The sequence below is a fragment of the Homarus americanus genome, unplaced genomic scaffold (assembly GCF_018991925.1).
Source record: "Homarus americanus isolate GMGI-L3 unplaced genomic scaffold, GMGI_Hamer_2.0 scaffold54097, whole genome shotgun sequence".
Taxonomy (NCBI): Eukaryota; Metazoa; Arthropoda; class Malacostraca; order Decapoda; family Nephropidae; genus Homarus; species Homarus americanus.
The window spans coordinates 10,538-26,180 of record NW_024754269.1 but is presented as its reverse complement, the minus strand read 5'-3'; the positions used below and the strand labels follow the sequence as shown (position 1 = coordinate 26,180).

The 15,643-nt window shown below is 45.5% G+C and overlaps 3 protein-coding genes across 3 annotated transcripts; 2 read left to right on the top strand and 1 right to left on the bottom strand.

Moving 5' to 3' along the window:
- Window positions 1–112: 112 nt before the first annotated feature.
- Window positions 113–2,302, bottom strand: LOC121855758 (heat shock 70 kDa protein 1-like). Its single transcript, XM_042350867.1, has one exon. The coding sequence runs from the start codon at window positions 2,184–2,186 to the stop codon at window positions 264–266; it is 1,923 nt and encodes a 640-aa protein (XP_042206801.1). The 5' UTR covers window positions 2,187–2,302; the 3' UTR covers window positions 113–263.
- A 3,023-nt stretch (window positions 2,303–5,325) lies between these two features.
- LOC121855757 (heat shock 70 kDa protein-like) lies at window positions 5,326–7,515 on the top strand. The gene has a single exon (XM_042350864.1). It carries the CDS (start codon window positions 5,442–5,444, stop codon window positions 7,362–7,364), a length of 1,923 nt encoding a protein of 640 aa, XP_042206798.1. The 5' UTR covers window positions 5,326–5,441; the 3' UTR covers window positions 7,365–7,515.
- Window positions 7,516–10,901: 3,386 nt separating this feature from the next.
- LOC121855754 (heat shock 70 kDa protein 1-like) lies at window positions 10,902–13,091 on the top strand. Its single transcript, XM_042350861.1, has one exon. It carries the CDS (start codon window positions 11,018–11,020, stop codon window positions 12,938–12,940), a length of 1,923 nt encoding a protein of 640 aa, XP_042206795.1. The 5' UTR covers window positions 10,902–11,017; the 3' UTR covers window positions 12,941–13,091.
- Window positions 13,092–15,643: the final 2,552 nt, after the last annotated feature.

The window sequence follows — 15,643 nt, the reverse complement described above, 5'->3', positions numbered from 1 at the left end:
TATATTAATATCACAGAGATTCAGTAGTAGCAGTTCAGAGTGGTTTAATACATACATCATCTTTACATTGTGTTTTGTATAATAGTGAGAGGATCGAATAATACCATCTCCATTACAGTATTATTTTTATTAATAAATACATATTACATACTGTACATTTTGTACATTTGTCAGGCTTATATACTATATGTGTTCATTATGATGAAAATTAATTCAATGAGTTATCAGACATGTGAGGTAGTGTGAATAACTAGCGGATGTATCTAGTCAACTTCCTCCACGGTGGGTCCTCGTTCTCTGGTGGCGTTGGCTTCTGTTGTCCCTTCACCTGGTGAAGATGACCCGTGGATCTTGGCAGCCACGGGTCTCCAGTGGTCCTCCAGTTTCTGAAGTTGGGTCTCCAGCTGTTCCTTGTTGGCCAGCTGGTTGTTGTCGAGCCAGGTGAGTGTGTGGTCGACGAGGTCGGTTACACCCTGCTTCTCCTCCTGCGTCAGTCTACTGGAGACGCCCTCCTCCCTCAGGCTGCTCTTCATACTCAGACACAACGACTCCAGGCGGTTCTTGGTCTCTACTCTCTCTCGCTGGCGACCGTCTTCCTCAGAATATTTCTCGGCTTCCTCTACCATTCTGTCAATTTCTTCCTTGCTCAGTCGACCCTTGTCGTTGGTGATGGTGATCTTGTTGGCTTTGCCTGTCGACTTGTCCACGGCCGACACGTTCAGAATACCGTTGGCGTCGATGTCAAAAGTGACCTCAATTTGGGGAACGCCTCTTGGGGCAGGAGGAATACCTGTCAGGTCAAACTTGCCCAGCAGATTATTGTCCCTGGTCATAGCTCGTTCACCCTCAAACACCTGGATGAGGACGCCCGGTTGGTTGTCTGAGTACGTGGAGAAAGTCTGCGTCTGCTTGGTGGGGATGGTAGTGTTGCGTTTAATGAGAGGAGTCATGACACCGCCGACTGTCTCGATCCCCAGGGACAAGGGCGCCACATCTAGCAGCAGCAGGTCCTTCACTTCGTCAGACTGGTTGCCACTTAGGATGGCGCCCTGGACGGCGGCACCGTAGGCCACCGCCTCATCTGGGTTGATGGATCTGTTCAGGTCTTTGCCGTTGAAGAAGTCCTGCAGGAGATTCTGCACCTTGGGGATGCGGGTGGAGCCTCCCACCAACACAATATCGTGGATGAGACTCTTATCCAGCTTGGCGTCCCTCAGAGCCTTCTCTACCGGAGTCAGAGTCTTGCGGAACAGGTCGGAACACAACTCCTCGAACCTGGCTCGGGTGATGCTGGTGTAGAAGTCAATTCCTTCAAACAGTGAGTCTATCTCCACGTTGGCTTGTGAAGACGACGACAAGGTGCGTTTGGCTCGCTCACAGGCTGTTCTCAGACGTCGTAAAGCTCGCTTGTTGCCACTAATGTCCTTCTTGAACTTCCTGTGGAACTCTTGCGTGAAGTGACTCACCAAACGGTTGTCAAAATCTTCACCACCAAGATGGGTGTCCCCCGCCGTGGACTTGACCTCAAATATGCCGTCGTCAATACTTAAGACAGACACGTCGAAGGTTCCACCACCCAGGTCAAAGATGAGAACGTTACGTTCCTGGTTGTGTGTGGCAACAGACTTTTTGTCAAGACCGTAGGCGATGGCTGCCGCTGTGGGCTCGTTGATGATGCGAACAACGTTGAGGCCAGCGATGATGCCGGCATCTTTGGTGGCTTGGCGCTGTGAGTCATTAAAGTAGGCAGGAACTGTGATGACTGCATCTCTCACCTTGTGGCCCAGATAAGCCTCTGCCGTCTCCTTCATCTTGGTCAGAACCATGGACGAGATCTCCTCTGGGTTGAAAGTTTTTCTCTCGCCCTTGAAGTTAACAGCAATCTTGGGCTTGTCATTGTCACACACCACGTCGAAGGGCCAGTGTTTCTTGTCGTTTTGTACGGTGGTGTCGCTAAACTTGCGGCCGATAAGTCGTTTAGCGTCAAAGATGGTGTTGGTTGGGTTGATGGCCGCCTGGTTCTTGGCGGCGTCGCCAATCAGTCGCTCGGTTTCGGTGAAGGCGACGTAGGAGGGGGTGGTTCGATTGCCCTGGTCGTTGGCAATAATCTCCACCTTACCGTGTTGAAACACGCCCACGCACGAGTAAGTCGTGCCCAGGTCAATACCAATTACTGTTTCAGACATTATTTCTCTCTTCTTTATATTGCACTAATAAACAGTTGTACTCAACACGTTTAGGTATTATGTTGTAGTAAGATGTGAAGCTAAACTTGTTATTCCTTGTTGTTGCCTCTGCTATCACAACTTGTGGTCTGAGGCAGAGGCAGTCAGCGGGACGCTTTATACCTAGCCGATTGCTTCCTGTTGTATCTTGGATGTTCTCCGTGTTTCTGGAGTCTTCTCCTTAGCTCTCGAGTCTTCTCCACGTTTTCTCTGGTGCGTTATTTGTTAAAGAAAATGAAAAATATGCTTAGGGTAACTATACTATATTTTACAAATCTCAATTTTTTTGCCATTTTTAATTTAACACCAAAACAAATCACGATCCCGTGTATAATTCCTTGGCGTTGGTGGTAGAATGTCAACAAAAAAGGCGTGGGCTCTCCCTCATGCCCTCGTAGGCTGACTGGGGGTACGTGACGAAGGCATTATGAAGTGTTACAGGCTAGACCTTCTGTCATACAGCTTAGACAAATGAAAGAAGTATATACACATTATTAAAGGTAACTGTATGCCTCTCATTAAAAATACATTTAAATCTTGATATAAACTCACTCAAGAATTTTGAGAATGCCTTAAACTGGCATTTTGTACATTATATACTACAGGTATTTAAACACTAATAGCATAATAGCACTCCTTAACATATATCTACTAAAATGTATCGACTTATTTATGAAGTAAATTGTTGTGTTTATGTTGTGTTGTGTCCTTGCATGTTGTTGTTGATGTGTCGTAGGCTTTATAACTACGCATACTTAATAATGAATTTAAAACAACACCTCCATGGGATGAGATATTAATACTAGACACAGCAGGCACACATCATATTATCTCACTGTTAAACTGTCAGTGAATTATAGACAACAATGAATGTTTACGTCCATCTTCCCTCACAGCTTTTTTTCTTCTTTTAGAGCCACGAATATTCAAATCAGTCTCTCTTAACACACAATTCCCTTATTTATCTCCCCTTTGATTTGGTTACCATGTGTTACAGCGGCTATCTCGGTATGTCATGTATGGATACCTTATATTGCTGCAAATTAAATGGTTTCACGATAAACTGGTATTTAATAATGTTTGTTTTATGCCCTTTAATCAAGTAGTTATTATATATAGATTCAAAACTCTCCATTATTACGCCCAGAAAAGACGTAATGAAATACTTCAACTCACATCTGATGTCTGAGGGATGAACAACAATTGGTAAACATAAACATGGTATTTGTTCAATAAAGAAGTATTATTTATATGAAACTATATTATGTATGATTAATAAACGCTGTAGATATTTGTCCGGTTGCGGTTTGGTAAGCTTTTTTAAACTAACACTACAAGAAGTTGGTAGAATTAGATGAAACATTATTAACATTATATTAAATAGATAAATGGAAACGAGAATGCACATAACCAATTAGAACTTGACCTAACCAACCTAACCTAAAGTAATCTGCCTCACTTACCAGACAAAAACTTTAAAACATACCTGACGACACTGAATGGATTCTCGTGTCCATTCATATATTTAATAGTTGATAATTAACGTTTCCACGAGGTTGTGTCAAATTCTGTCAACTCCTTCTGGTGTTAGTCTAAAAAAATTTCCTAACCGACGACCGGACAAATATCCACAGTGATAAATAAATATACAGGTGTGGGAGTCTCGGTCATTCTGGGTACAGTACTTGCCACTTGTGGGAATGTTTTGTTGCAAACGACTTATATATAGCAGGGACGGGGGGCGGAGACCCCCTTTTAGGAGGTTAGGTTACGTCAATTGCGAGGGAAACGTCACACAGAAGCTATACTCTCCTCCATACGAATGCTTGCGGATGATGCCAAGCTATTCTGGGGAAATTATGAACCAAACAGACTGCAAAAAGCTGCAGAAACATCTCTGTCAGCTCCATGAGTGGGCGAAGAAATGGCTGCTAAGATACAATATCACTTGATGCAAGAGGATGCGTTAATAAAGACCGAATGTGAAAAGGACCTGGGTGTGTATGTTGACAATGAACTGAAGCTCTCGGGCCATAGTGAAAAGAAGGTGAATCAAACAACCAAACTAATAGGTCTTATAAGAAGGTCGATCAGATATCTAGACTGTCAGGTTGTCCAATGGAGGGCCACCAGACTGGTGCCTACACTACGGCACCTCAGCTACCGGGAGAGTTTAGAACGCTTGCAACTGCCTAGCTTATACTACAGACGGGCAAGTGGCGACCTAATTGGTGTTTATAAGCGTCTCGGAGGGCACTACGTCGAAGGTCCATACTTGGAGCTGGTGAAGTCACAAGTTCAAAAAACTGTGAGGGCAAAGTTTTTCGGACTGAGAATTGTGAACAACCTGCCAGAGAGCGTTGTGATGGCACCGAGTGTGAGCTCTTTCAAGAACAGACTTGACCAATACTGAAGCAGGTTCAGGTACATTCAGGAGCCGGTGCATGCCCAGTACCAGCCAACAGTGCGTAACAGAGACGTGACCGATCGCTCAAGCGGCTAACGATCCGATCACTGGTGAAGAGGATAAAAGAAAAGTATAGCTCGAATTGTTTTTATTATGCTTTTTGTGTTTAAATACCTGTAGTATATAATGTACAAAATGCCAGTTTAAGGCATTCTCAAAATTCTTGAGTGAGTTTATATCAAGATTTAAATGTATTTTTAATGAGAGGCATACAGTTACCTTTAATAATGTGTATATACTTCTTTCATTTGTCTAAGCTGTATGACAGAAGGTCTAGCCTGTTACACTTCATAATGCCTTCGTCACGTACCCCCAGTCAGCCTACGAGGGTCTACGCCTTTTTTGTTGACATTTTACCCCCAACGCCAAAGGAATTATACACGGGATCGTGATTTGTTTTGGTGCTAAATTAAAAATTAAAAAAAAATATGGAGATTTGTAAAATATAGTATAGTTACCCTAATCATATTTTTCATTTTCTTTAACAAATAACGCACCAGAGAAAACGTGGAGAAGACTCGAGAGCTAAGGAGAAGACTCCAGAAACACGGAGAACATCCAAGATACAACAGGAAGCAATCGGCTAGGTATAAAGCGTCCCGCTGACTGCCTCTGCCTCAGACCACAAGTTGTGATAGCAGAGGCAACAACAAGGAATAACAAGTTTAGCTTCACATCTTACTACAACATAATACCTAAACGTGTTGAGTACAACTGTTTATTAGTGCAATATAAAGAAGAGAGAAATAATGTCTGAAACAGTAATTGGTATTGACCTGGGCACGACTTACTCGTGCGTGGGCGTGTTTCAACACGGTAAGGTGGAGATTATTGCCAACGACCAGGGCAATCGAACCACCCCCTCCTACGTCGCCTTCACCGAAACCGAGCGACTGATTGGCGACGCCGCCAAGAACCAGGCGGCCATCAACCCAACCAACACCATCTTTGACGCTAAACGACTTATCGGCCGCAAGTTTAGCGACACCACCGTACAAAACGACAAGAAACACTGGCCCTTCGACGTGGTGTGTGACAATGACAAGCCCAAGATTGCTGTTAACTTCAAGGGCGAGAGAAAAACTTTCAACCCAGAGGAGATCTCGTCCATGGTTCTGACCAAGATGAAGGAGACGGCAGAGGCTTATCTGGGCCTCAAGGTGAGGGATGCAGTCATCACAGTTCCTGCCTACTTTAATGACTCACAGCGCCAAGCCACCAAAGATGCCGGCATCATCGCTGGCCTCAACGTTGTTCGGATCATCAACGAGCCCACAGCGGCAGCCATCGCCTACGGTCTTGACAAAAAGTCTGTTGCCACACACAACCAGGAACGTAACGTTCTCATCTTTGACCTGGGTGGTGGAACCTTCGACGTGTCTGTCTTAAGTATTGACGACGGCATATTTGAGGTCAAGTCCACGGCGGGGGACACCCATCTTGGTGGTGAAGATTTTGACAACCGTTTGGTGAGTCACTTCACGCAAGAGTTCCACAGGAAGTTCAAGAAGGACATTAGTGGCAACAAGCGAGCTTTACGACGTCTGAGAACAGCCTGTGAGCGAGCCAAACGCACCTTGTCGTCGTCTTCACAAGCCAACGTGGAGATAGACTCACTGTTTGAAGGAATTGACTTCTACACCAGCATCACCCGAGCCAGGTTCGAGGAGTTGTGTTCCGACCTGTTCCGCAAGACTCTGACTCCGGTAGAGAAGGCTCTGAGGGACGCCAAGCTGGATAAGAGTCTCATCCATGATATTGTGTTGGTGGGAGGCTCCACCCGCATCCCCAAGGTGCAGAATCTCCTGCAGGACTTCTTCAACGGCAAAGACCTGAACAGATCCATCAACCCAGATGAGGCGGTGGCCTACGGTGCCGCCGTCCAGGGCGCCATCCTAAGTGGCAACCAGTCTGACGGAGTGAAGGACCTGCTGCTGCTGGATGTGGCGCCCTTGTCCCTGGGCATCGAGACAGCCGGCGGTGTCATGACTCCTCTCATTAAACGCAACACCACCATCCCCACCAAGCAGACGCAGACTTTCTCCACGTACTCAGACAACCAACCGGGCGTCCTCATCCAGGTGTTTGAGGGTGAACGAGCTATGACCAGGGACAATAATCTGCTGGGCAAGTTTGACCTGACAGGTATTCTTCCTGCCCCAAGAGGCGTTCCCCAAATTGAGGTCACTTTTGACATCGACGCCAACGGTATTCTGAACGTGTCGGCCGTGGACAAGTCGACAGGCAAAGCCAACAAGATCACCATCACCAACGACAAGGGTCGACTGAGCAAGGAAGAAATTGACAGAATGGTAGAGGAAGCCGAGAAATATTCTGAGGAAGACGGTCGCCAGCGAGAGAGAGTAGAGACCAAGAACCGCCTGGAGTCGTTGTGTCTGAGTATGAAGAGCAGCCTGAAGGAGGAGGGCGTCTCCAGTAGACTGACGCAGGAGGAGAAGCAGGGTGTAACCGACCTCGTCGACCACACACTCACCTGGCTCGACAACAACCAGCTGGCCAACAAGGAACAGCTGGAGACCCAACTTAAGAAACTGGAGGACCACTGGAGACCCGTGGCTGCCAAGATCCACGGGTCATCTTCACCAGGTGAAGGGACAACAGAAGCCAACGCCACCAGAGAACGAGGACCCACCGTGGAGGAAGTCGATTAGATACATCCGCTAGTTATTCACACTACCTCACATGTCTGATAACTCATTGAATTAATTTTCATCATAATGAACACATATAGTATATAAGCCTGACAAATGTACAAAATGTACAGTATGTAATATGTATTTATTAATAAAAATAATACTGTAATGGAGATGGTATTATTCGATCCTCTCACTATTATACAAAACACAATGTAAAGATGATGTATGTATTAAACCACTCTGAACTGCTACTACTGAATCTCTGTGATATTAATATATTTTATTATTAAGAAAGAAAGAGATACATATCCTAGTGGTACAAGCAGTGCGCATTAGTGCATTTAAAGAGCAATAACAAATATAACAGTGGATATAACTGCTTAACACAATTGGTCAAGGTATTGGATATTTGGACCCATATTATGGAACAGGGTGGTAATATTGACAATATTTACCTAGATTTTGCCAAGGCTTTCGACAGTGTACCCCACGAAAGGCTGAAAATCAAACTGGAAGGGTACAGAATTCAGGGAAATGTCCTAGCGTACCTGTCACAAGCGGGTTACCACAGGGCAGTGTATTGGGCCCGCTATTGTTTGTTTGTTTCATAAATGACATGCCTGACGTTGTACACTCCTCCATACAAATGTTTGCCGATGACGCCAAGTTATTTCGGGAAATCAAGAACAAAGCGGACTGTGAAGAGCTGCAGAAGGATCTCTGTGGGCTCCAAGAATGGTCGACGAAATGGCTGCTGAGATTCAATGTCCCGAAGTGTATGAGGATGCACCTGGGGCGCACCAACGGTAAGGAGGCGTATCATATGTCCCAACGGGATGAAGAAACTGCACTATTTGAGATAGAATGTGAGAAGGACCTAGGTGTGTATGTTGACAATGAGCTGAAGTTCTCGGGCCATTGCGAGAAGGTAAATAAATTATTGGGTCTTATAAGAAGGTCGTTCAGATATCTAGACGGTCCGTCCCTCATAACGATCTTCAAGAGTGAAGTGCTTCCCCATCTGGAGTACTGTCACCCTGCCTGGTCCCCGAGATATGCTTGGGACTGTCAGTTGGTTGAAAATTTTCAAAGGAGGGCCACCAGACTGGTGCCTGCACTTCGGCACCTCTGCTACCCTGAGAGATTGGAGCACCTGAACTTGCCAAGCTTTTATTACAGACGGGCAAGGGGTGACCTAATTGAGGTGTATAAGCGTCTCAAGGGGCACTATTCAGACGAGTGTCTTTACTTGGAGCTAGCGGACACTCGCCCCACAAAGGGTCACAGCTCAAGATTGAAGAAGCCGCAATCCAGAAAACTGTGAGGGCAAACTTTTTCGGAGTGAGAGTTGTGAACTCTTGGAACAATCTACCAGAAACTGTTGTGACGGCACCGTGTATGAGCTCTTTCAAGACCAGACTTGACCAACACTGGAGCAGGTTCAGGTACATTCAGGAGCCGGTGCATGCCCAGTACTTGCCAACAGTGCGTAACAGAGACGTAACCGATCACCCAAGCGACTAACGAGCCGATCCGTGGTAAAGAGGATAAAAGAAAAAAAGAATATAAAGATTCAAAACTCTCCATTATTACGCCCAGAAAAGACGTAATGAAATACTTCAACTCACATCTGATGTCTGAGGGATGAACAACAATTGGTAAACATAAACATGGTATTTGTTCAATAAAGAAGTATTATTTTTATGAAACTATATTATGTATGATTAATAAACGCTGTAGATATTTGTCCGGTTGCGGTTTGGTAAGCTTTTTTAAACTAACACTACAAGAAGTTGGTAGAATTAGATGAAACATTATTAACATTATATTAAATAGATAAATGGAAACGAGAATGCACATAACCAATTAGAACTTGACCTAACCAACCTAACCTAAAGTAATCTGCCTCACTTACCAGACAAAAACTTTAAAACATACCTGACGACACTGAATGGATTCTCGTGTCCATTTATATATTTAATAGTTGATAATTAACGTTTCCATGAGGTGGTGTCAAATTCTGTCAACACCTTCTGGTGTTAGTCGAAAAAAATTACCTAACCGACAACCGGACAAATATCCACAGTGATAAATAAATATACAGGTGTGGGAGTCTCGGTCATTCTGGGTACAGTACTTGCCACTTGTGGGAATGTTTTGTTGCAAACGACTTATAAATAGCAGGAACGGGGGACGGAGTCCCCCTTTTAGGAGGTTAGGTTACGTCAATTGCGAGGGAAACGTCACACAGAAGCTATACTCTCCTCCATACGAATGCTTGCGGATGATGCCAAACTATTCTGGGGAAATTATGAACCAAACAGACTGCAAAAAGCTGCAGAAACATCTCTGTCAGCTCCATGAGTGGGCGAAGAAATGGCTGCTAAGATACAATATCACTTGATGCAAGAGGATGCGTTAATAAAGACCGAATGTGAAAAGGACCTGGGTGTGTATGTTGACAATGAACTGAAGCTCTCGGGCCATAGTGAAAAGAAGGTGAATCAAACAACCAAACTAATAGGTCTTATAAGAAGGTCGATCAGATATCTAGACTGTCAGGTTGTCCAATGGAGGGCCACCAGACTGGTGCCTACACTACGGCACCTCAGCTACCGGGAGAGTTTAGAACGCTTGCAACTGCCTAGCTTATACTACAGACGGGCAAGTGGCGACCTAATTGGTGTTTATAAGCGTCTCGGAGGGCACTACGTCGAAGGTCCATACTTGGAGCTGGTGAAGTCACAAGTTCAAAAAACTGTGAGGGCAAAGTTTTTCGGACTGAGAATTGTGAACAACCTGCCAGAGAGCGTTGTGATGGCACCGAGTGTGAGCTCTTTCAAGAACAGACTTGACCAATACTGAAGCAGGTTCAGGTACATTCAGGAGCCGGTGCATGCCCAGTACCAGCCAACAGTGCGTAACAGAGACGTGACCGATCGCTCAAGCGGCTAACGATCCGATCACTGGTGAAGAGGATAAAAGAAAAGTATAGCTCGAATTGTTTTTATTATGTTTTTTGTGTTTAAATACCTGTAGTATATAATGTACAAAATGCCAGTTTAAGGCATTCTCAAAATTCTTGAGTGAGTTTATATCAAGATTTAAATGTATTTTTAATGAGAGGCATACAGTTACCTTTAATAATGTGTATATACTTCTTTCATTTGTCTAAGCTGTATGACAGAAGGTCTAGCCTGTTACACTTCATAATGCCTTCGTCACGTACCCCCAGTCAGCCTACGAGGGTCTACGCCTTTTTTGTTGACATTTTACCCCCAACGCCAAAGGAATTATACACGGGATCGTGATTTGTTTTGGTGCTAAATTAAAAATTACAAAAAAATATTGAGATTTGTAAAATATAGTGTAGTTACCCTAAGAATATTTATCGTTTTCATTAACAAATAACGCACCAGAGAAAACGTGGAGAAGACTCGAGAGCTAAGGAGAAGACTCCAGAAACACGGAGAACATCCAAGATACAACAGGAAGCAATCGGCTAGGTATAAAGCGTCCCGCTGACTGCCTCTGCCTCAGACCACAAGTTGTGATAGCAGAGGCAACAACAAGGAATAACAAGTTTCGCTTCACATCTTACTACAACATAATACCTAAACGTGTTGAGTACAACTGTTTATTAGTGCAATATAAAGAAGAGAGAAATAATGTCTGAAACAGTAATTGGTATTGACCTGGGCACGACTTACTCGTGCGTGGGCGTGTTTCAACACGGTAAGGTGGAGATTATTGCCAACGACCAGGGCAATCGAACCACCCCCTCCTACGTCGCCTTCACCGAAACCGAGCGACTGATTGGCGACGCCGCCAAGAACCAGGCGGCCATCAACCCAACCAACACCATCTTTGACGCTAAACGACTTATCGGCCGCAAGTTTAGCGACACCACCGTACAAAACGACAAGAAACACTGGCCCTTCGACGTGGTGTGTGACAATGACAAGCCCAAGATTGCTGTTAACTTCAAGGGCGAGAGAAAAACTTTCAACCCAGAGGAGATCTCGTCCATGGTTCTGACCAAGATGAAGGAGACGGCAGAGGCTTATCTGGGCCACAAGGTGAGAGATGCAGTCATCACAGTTCCTGCCTACTTTAATGACTCACAGCGCCAAGCCACCAAAGATGCCGGCATCATCGCTGGCCTCAACGTTGTTCGCATCATCAACGAGCCCACAGCGGCAGCCATCGCCTACGGTCTTGACAAAAAGTCTGTTGCCACACACAACCAGGAACGTAACGTTCTCATCTTTGACCTGGGTGGTGGAACCTTCGACGTGTCTGTCTTAAGTATTGACGACGGCATATTTGAGGTCAAGTCCACGGCGGGGGACACCCATCTTGGTGGTGAAGATTTTGACAACCGTTTGGTGAGTCACTTCACGCAAGAGTTCCACAGGAAGTTCAAGAAGGACATTAGTGGCAACAAGCGAGCTTTACGACGTCTGAGAACAGCCTGTGAGCGAGCCAAACGCACCTTGTCGTCGTCTTCACAAGCCAACGTGGAGATAGACTCACTGTTTGAAGGAATTGACTTCTACACCAGCATCACCCGAGCCAGGTTCGAGGAGTTGTGTTCCGACCTGTTCCGCAAGACTCTGACTCCAGTAGAGAAGGCTCTGAGGGACGCCAAGCTGGATAAGAGTCTCATCCATGATATTGTGTTGGTGGGAGGCTCCACCCGCATCCCCAAGGTGCAGAATCTCCTGCAGGACTTCTTCAACGGCAAAGACCTGAACAGATCCATCAACCCAGATGAGGCGGTGGCCTACGGTGCCGCCGTCCAGGGCGCCATCCTAAGTGGCAACCAGTCTGACGGAGTGAAGGACCTGCTGCTGCTGGATGTGGCGCCCTTGTCCCTGGGCATCGAGACAGCCGGCGGTGTCATGACTCCTCTCATTAAACGCAACACCACCATCCCCACCAAGCAGACGCAGACTTTCTCCACGTACTCAGACAACCAACCGGGCGTCCTCATCCAAGTGTTTGAGGGTGAACGAGCTATGACCAGGGACAATAATCTGCTGGGCAAGTTTGACCTGACAGGTATTCCTCCTGCCCCAAGAGGCGTTCCCCAAATTGAGGTCACTTTTGACATCGACGCCAACGGTATTCTGAACGTGTCGGCCGTGGACAAGTCGACAGGCAAAGCCAACAAGATCACCATCACCAACGACAAGGGAAGACTGAGCAAGGAAGAAATTGACAGAATGGTAGAGGAAGCCGAGAAATATTCTGAGGAAGACGGTCGCCAGCGAGAGAGAGTAGAGACCAAGAACCGCCTGGAGTCGTTGTGTCTGAGTATGAAGAGCAGCCTGAGGGAGGAGGGCGTCTCCAGTAGACTGACGCAGGAGGAGAAGCAGGGTGTAACCGACCTCGTCGACCACACACTCACCTGGCTCGACAACAACCAGCTGGCCAACAAGGAACAGCTGGAGACCCAACTTCAGAAACTGGAGGACCACTGGAGACCCGTGGCTGCCAAGATCCACGGGTCATCTTCACCAGGTGAAGGGACAACAGAAGCCAACGCCACCAGAGAACGAGGACCCACCGTGGAGGAAGTTGACTAGATACATCCGCTAGTTATTCACACTACCTCACATGTCTGATAACTCATTGAATTAATTTTCATCATAATGAACACATATAGTATATAAGCCTGACAAATGTACAAAATGTACAGTATGTAATATGTATTTATTAATAAAAATAATACTGTAATGGAGATGGTATTATTCGATCCTCTCACTATTATACAAAACACAATGTAAAGATGATGTATGTATAAAACCACTCTGAACTGCTACTACTGAATCTCTGTGATATTAATATATTTTATTATTAAGAAAGAAAAGAGATACATATCCTAGTGGTACAAGCAGTGCGCATTAGTGCATTTAAAGAGCAATAACAAATATAACAGTGGATATAACTGCTTAACACAATTGGTCAAGGTATTGGATATTTGGACCCATATTATGGAACAGGGTGGTAATATTGACAATATTTACCTAGATTTTGCCAAGGCTTTCGACAGTGTACCCCACGAAAGGCTGAAAATCAAACTGGAAGGGTACAGAATTCAGGGAAATGTCCTAGCGTACCTGTCACAAGCGGGTTACCTCAGGGCAGTGTATTGGGCCCGCTATTGTTTGTTTGTTTCATAAATGACATGCCTGACGTTGTACACTCCTCCATACAAATGTTTGCCGATGACGCCAAGTTATTTCGGGAAATCAAGAACCAAGCGGACTGTGAAGAGCTGCAGAAGGATCTCTGTGGGCTCCAAGAATGGTCGACGAAATGGCTGCTGAGATTCAATGTCCCGAAGTGTAAGAGGATGCACCTGGGGCGCACCAACGGTAAGGAGGCGTATCATATGTCCCAACGGGATGAAGAAACTGCACTATTTGAGATAGAATGTGAGAAGGACCTAGGTGTGTATGTTGACAATGAGCTGAAGTTCTCGGGCCATTGCGAGAAGGTAAATAAATTATTGGGTCTTATAAGAAGGTCGTTCAGATATCAAGACAGTCCGTCCCTCATAACGATCTTCAAGAGTGAAGTGCTTCCCCATCTGGAGTACTGTCACCCCGTCTGGTCCCCGAGATATGCTAGGGACTGTCAGTTGGTTGAAAATGTTCAAAGGAGGGCCACCAGACTGGTGCCTGCACTTCGGCACCTCAGCTACCCTGAGAGATTGGAGCGACTGAACTTGCCTAGCTTATACTACAGACGGGCAAGGGGTGACCTAATTGAGGTGTATAAGCATCTCAAGGGGCACTGCTCAGTCGAGTGTCCTTACTTGGAGCTGGCGGACGTTCGTCACACGAGGGGTCACAGCTCAAGATTGAAGAAGCCGCAAGCCCAGAAAACTGTGAGGGCAAACTTTTTCAAAGTGAGAGTTGTGAACTCTTGGAACAATTTACCAGAAAGTGTTGTGACGACACCGAGTGTGAGCTCTATCAAGACAAGATTTGACCAACACTGGAGCAGGTTCAGGTACATTCAGGAGCCGGTGTTCTCATATGAGGTTATAAGAAATAAATTGTCAATGCTAAAGGTTCATAAGAGTCCCGGCCCTAACATGGTGCATCCCAGAGTGCTAAGAGAGTTGTGCAACGAGCTTGCCGAGCCCCTGAAGATCCTGATCTGTAAACGCCTGGAAGAGTAAAAGATCCCCAGTGATTGGAAAATGGCTTATGTGAGTCCTATTTCCAAGAAGGGCGATCGTCACTCCACAAATAACAAAAGACAAGTGAGCCTGACCAGTATAGTGTAAAGTACTTGAGACCATTATAAGAGATGCCATGTTGAAACATCGACTACGAAACAACCTTATAAAGGATTGCCAACATGGTTTTTTGGTGGGACGCTCCTCTTTAATAAAATTACTCATGGTAATAGATGTCTGGACTCAAATTCTGAAACAGGGTGGCAAAATCGAGAATATATACCTAGATTTTGCCAAGGCTTTCGAGATCGTACCCCATGAAAGGTTCAGAATTAAAGTGGAAGGATATGAGATTCAGGGAAGTGTCCTAGCGTGAATTGGAGACTTCTGTATGAACGTAAGCAGTGTCTGGTGATTAATGGTACGAAATGGCCATGTGTACCTGTGACAAGAGGGATGCCACATGGCTGTGTATGGGGCCTGTTGTTGTTTGTCCGTTTCTTTAATGACATGCCAGAAGCTATACACTCCGTCATATAAATGTTTGTGAACTATGCCAAGTTATTTAGGGAAATTAAGAACCAAATAGATTAAGAAGAGCTGCAGAAAGATCTCTATGAGCTTCAAGAATGGTCAAGGAAATGGCTGCTGAGATTCAATGTCAAGAAGTGCAAAAGGATGCACCTGGGTCATACCAATAGTAAGGAGGTGTATCACATGTCCCAACAGGATGAATTGACTGCATTGAGGCCGAATCTGAAATGGACCTGGGTGTGTTTGTCGAAAATGAACCTAGGTTCTCGGACCATTGTGAGAGGGTGAGTCAGGCAACGAAACAAGTAGGTCTAATAAGAAGGTCGTTTAGATATCTGGATGGTCTTTCGCTCGTAATGATCTTCAAGTGTGAGGTGCTTCCCCGTCTGGAGTTTTGTCACCCCACCTGGTCCCAGAGGTATGCCAGGGACTGTCAATTAATTGAAACTGTCCAAAAGAGGGGCACCAGACTGGTGTCTGCTCTACAGAACCTCAGTTACACAGAGAGATTAGAGCGCCTGCAACTATGTAGCTTATACTACAGACAGGCGAGGGACGACCTAAT

Coding starts and splice junctions, on each gene's coding strand:
- LOC121855758 (XM_042350867.1), bottom strand. CDS start 2,186: ATGTCTGAAACAGTAATTGGTATTGACCTGGGCACGACTTACTCGTGC.
- LOC121855757 (XM_042350864.1), top strand. CDS start 5,442: ATGTCTGAAACAGTAATTGGTATTGACCTGGGCACGACTTACTCGTGC.
- LOC121855754 (XM_042350861.1), top strand. CDS start 11,018: ATGTCTGAAACAGTAATTGGTATTGACCTGGGCACGACTTACTCGTGC.